This window comes from Nicotiana attenuata, unplaced genomic scaffold (genome assembly GCF_001879085.1).
Source record: "Nicotiana attenuata strain UT unplaced genomic scaffold, NIATTr2, whole genome shotgun sequence".
Taxonomy (NCBI): domain Eukaryota; kingdom Viridiplantae; phylum Streptophyta; class Magnoliopsida; order Solanales; family Solanaceae; genus Nicotiana; species Nicotiana attenuata.
The window spans coordinates 2,104-6,174 of record NW_017687074.1 but is presented as its reverse complement, the minus strand read 5'-3'; the positions used below and the strand labels follow the sequence as shown (position 1 = coordinate 6,174).

Below are 4,071 nucleotides of genomic sequence, written 5' to 3'. Positions count from 1 at the left end.
ATATTAGTTTAAAGTGTCAAAATTATCTTTATACAAAAACTTAGAAATTAAATATTTTCCTAGCAAAATGTAAAACCAATAAGCATAAAAATTGATGAATAAAAATGGCATTGTAAAAGAAGAAATTTCCGAGAAAGTCACAATCTAACTCATTTTCTTACATATAATGCCATATTTGTGTTGATATGTTGGTTTGATTTATGAAGACCTATCTTAGCATCTAATTTAGTTGTCCTTTAATTTGGCAATTGCATTACTCAGTCCACTTACTAAGTGTTCGATAGTTGTGCTTTAAAAGTTATTTTTGTTAATTAGATAAATCAATAGGATTAAATATTTAATATAAAAAGTTCTTTCTCTTACCACATTTTATTAAGTAGATTTAAAAGCTTTTCATATTGTACGAGATGATCATTAATTTCACTATGATGGTTTTGTAAATTGGAGTTCGTTTGATTTTTGTAACATAAATCTTCCACTTATTGAATTTAAGACATAAAATTAGAACTTCATGTTTGACAAAGAATTAAAATATAATAGTATTAGAATTATCTCTAAAGGAGGATAGACTTAAAATGCTTCCAAATGTTGGGCCCGTGTCAAGCACGAGCCTACCCTCACCTAGTCCAAATAGAAGGATCAAATTTTATTTAGTGCTTTTGCATCCTAAATTAGAAAAAAGCTTCCGTTTGACCATGGATTTTGGCTATATTTTTTCAAATATTTTTTGGAAACATTGTTTGTTTATGGAAAAAAAATTTAAAAAAATTTCAAGTTCCCAGAAACTGGTTTAGGGCAGTTTTTGGGTGAAATTTTTTCGTCCACTCACAGGACTTCAAATTTTCTTTCAGATAAAATGCATGTCCAAACACAACTTCAACTTTCAAAAATTATTTTTCAACACAACTTCAGCAAATCTTTTTTCAAGTTTCAACCAAATCTATGTCCAAACGCTAGCTTAATATCCCATTTTGCAGAATCAAGAGGATCCCAGAATTCCTAAATCCAAATATCTCAATCCAAGACTTCAATTGCTCCCAAAAAAGTAGTACACCTTTGAGAAGTTATATAGGAATTTTAGCTAAAATCATCACCGAATTATATATAGAGGGCAAAATAAAATATTGAGAGAAGTTAAATAGAGGACATTCACTTCATTTCAGTCTCATATCAACAGAATTATAGTAGTACTTCATTCCAAGATAGATTATAACAACATCAAATGCTATAAATATATCACTGCTAAAACTATTATATATAATGCTTTTGAAAATTAACACTCATAAAATTTCAAGGTTGACTATGACTTTTAAGGAAGCTAAGAACAAGTTGATTGACTTCCTCTGGAAATTGCTCTTGAACAAAATGAGTTCCTACATGAATAAACACTATCTCTAAATTTGGTACAAAATCCTTCACCTTTTCAGACCTTATGTACTCTTCCATACCTGGAGCTTTTAAGACATAGTCCTTCTCTCCCATTATCAGCAGTGCTGGAACATGAACTTTTGGATTAACTGGTAGTTTGTTTGTTTGTTCTCCGTATGACCTAAACAAAAAGAAAAATTCACATAAGGAAAAACAAAGGATGTAAGGAAATTTAAGATATTCAAAAAGATGAAGTGGCTAATTACTATACCAAATATCTTAATTGTACCTTATGTTACACTTTGTGACCATTATAACTTTGTCGTTAGCAAATTGTCTTGTCTTTACACTTGGTCCTAATGGACCTCCAACTCGAAGTATAGCTATAGGTAATTTTAAATCATAGTCAAAAGTAAAGGGGTATTTGGACATTTCTTTGAAGTATTTTGATACGTGGGCAGGGCAGTCCGGTGCACAAAGTATCCGATATTCACGTAGGGTCCGGAGAAGGGCCGCATTGCAAGGTGCGCGATGTAGACAGCCTACCCTGATGCAAGCATTAGTGGCTGGTTCCAAGGCTCAAACCAGTGACCTATAGGTCAGACAGAGATAACCTTACCATTGCTCCAAGGCTCCCCTTCCCATTCATGATGGAGCACCGTTATTAGGGCAGCCCGGTGCACTAAGCTCCCGCTGTGCGCGAAGGGTCAGACCACAAGGGTCGATTGTACGCAGTCTTACCCTGCATTTCTGCAAGAGGCTATTTCCACGACTCTAACCCGTAACCTCCTTGTCATATGGCAGCAACTTTATAGCTACCCCAAGGCTCCCTTTCTATGGAGCACCGTTAAAGTCGAGAAAAATATAAGACAATTTGCTAATTAACGACAAGAATATGGATAGCTAAAAAGTATAACGAAGGATACAATTAAGATATTTTGTACAACATAGTACATTTTCCCATTACTTTACGGATGGCAAGTTTGGTTTGTGCTTCCATGTATTTTAGAGAGCTTATTACCACTATTTATAAGTAAACTGGCTCTTACCTATAAGGAACCTTCAATGCAGTTCTGAATCCAGACTTCTCATATAAAACACAATAAGTTTGAAGATCCTGTTCTGTAAACCAAGGGGGTAAAGGAGTTGATGAATCCACCATATCCATGATTTCCTGCTTTTCATCGGCTATTGGCATTTCACTTCTAGAGAAAAGGATGTAAATGTTTCTTACAACTGTTTTAACATCAAATCTACCAAAATCGGCTTCTGCTCGTCTAGGCTCCTGGATTAAAAAATTACTGAAATAAATCAACAATAACAATAACAAACCCAATAAATTCTATCAAGTGTGGTCTGAGTAGGGTAGTGTGTGCGCAAACCTTACCCTTTCCTGGGAGGGCAAAGAGGTTGTTCCCATTAGATCCTCGGCTAAAGGAAACATAAAAAGAATAGCAGTGGTAACAAGCAGTAACAATAATAAGATATAAAGAAAATCGAAGCGAAAGATAGCAATCGAACAGTAGGTTGCAATAGCAATCTAAAATTACTGAAATAAGGTCAAAAGGCACCAAGAATTGAGACTTTTTAAGAAAGCACACAGAGAAATCAGTAGCATACTCTCCATCTATAAACATAGAAGCCCTCAGGGAGTGGTTATGATTCTTAAGAGGACTCCCGACCGCGAATAGGACGCCTATCGTTACAAATCCGACAACCTTCTCCTCGTGGAAAAGGATAAAGGAGGAAACAACAGCAGCTCCAAAATCTTTAATTATTAGAAAAACCTGCATAAATGTGCCCACACACATGAATTTTTTGAGAAAAACTTGAGAGCAGGATAAGAAAGTTGAGTTCTATTTGTTATTCAGTCTATAACCTTAGCTGACAGGTTACAGTATGGGATCGAATTTGACCGACCACGTCCTTAAGCCAGCACGACCGACCGAATGTATGTGAGTCCGACTAGAAGGGCGACCTATGAATAACGAGAGGGACGACTTCATGATCACGTCGGCCACTCCACAGCATGTACTTTATTTTCTGTCTTTTAATATTCAAGCAAGGATCCTCTATTATATAAAGAGGGATCCAAGCATTGTAAAAGGGGGATTTTTCATTATTGGAAATACATTAACTCTCTCTCTTCTCTCTCTAACATTATCTCTCTCTTACCTTTCGAAGATTGTCACCTTCTCTTATTTCTCCGATTTGCACCATTGCTATCTGATCCTATACTCAAGATCATCCTAGGGTTTATTATCTTCAACTACGATTTACCCCTTCATCTATATTGATTGATTTGCTTAAAAAGTATTAAACAACTTTTGAGTCAAACAATTTGGCGCCGTCTGTGGGATTTCGGTAGTCGAAATCATAGTTCACAACTAGGATATTAAAAACAACCATCGCCGTTCTTCAGACCTCATAGAAACTAACAAATGGCAGATAAAGAATCAAGGTTGAAGATGATAGCAGATGTCTCAACCAACCTCATAGGCCCACTCAACGAAGCCAGTAGAGAAAATACCGCGAATGTAACACCAAGTAGCATACCGGAGGGGGAGATCTCACCCTCTTCACTCGAAGATCTAACAATTTTGCATGAGAGAGGGACTTCTACATCTGCAGCAAAGGAAACGCCCCCAGTAGTCAAAAAGCTACTAGAGGAATGGTTGACGAACACTCTAAGTAGCATGCTCG

The 4,071-nt window shown here is 36.1% G+C and overlaps 1 protein-coding gene across 1 annotated transcript; it reads right to left on the bottom strand.

Moving 5' to 3' along the window:
• Window positions 1-1,290: 1,290 nt before the first annotated feature.
• On the bottom strand, window positions 1,291-3,588 carry LOC109222253 (bifunctional epoxide hydrolase 2-like). The gene is given in 5 exon segments (XM_019386624.1): window positions 1,291-1,549; window positions 2,418-2,653; window positions 2,989-3,053; window positions 3,056-3,155; window positions 3,544-3,588. Coding segments are annotated over 5 exon segments (705 nt in total).
• Between the last annotated feature and the right edge of the window lie 483 nt (window positions 3,589-4,071).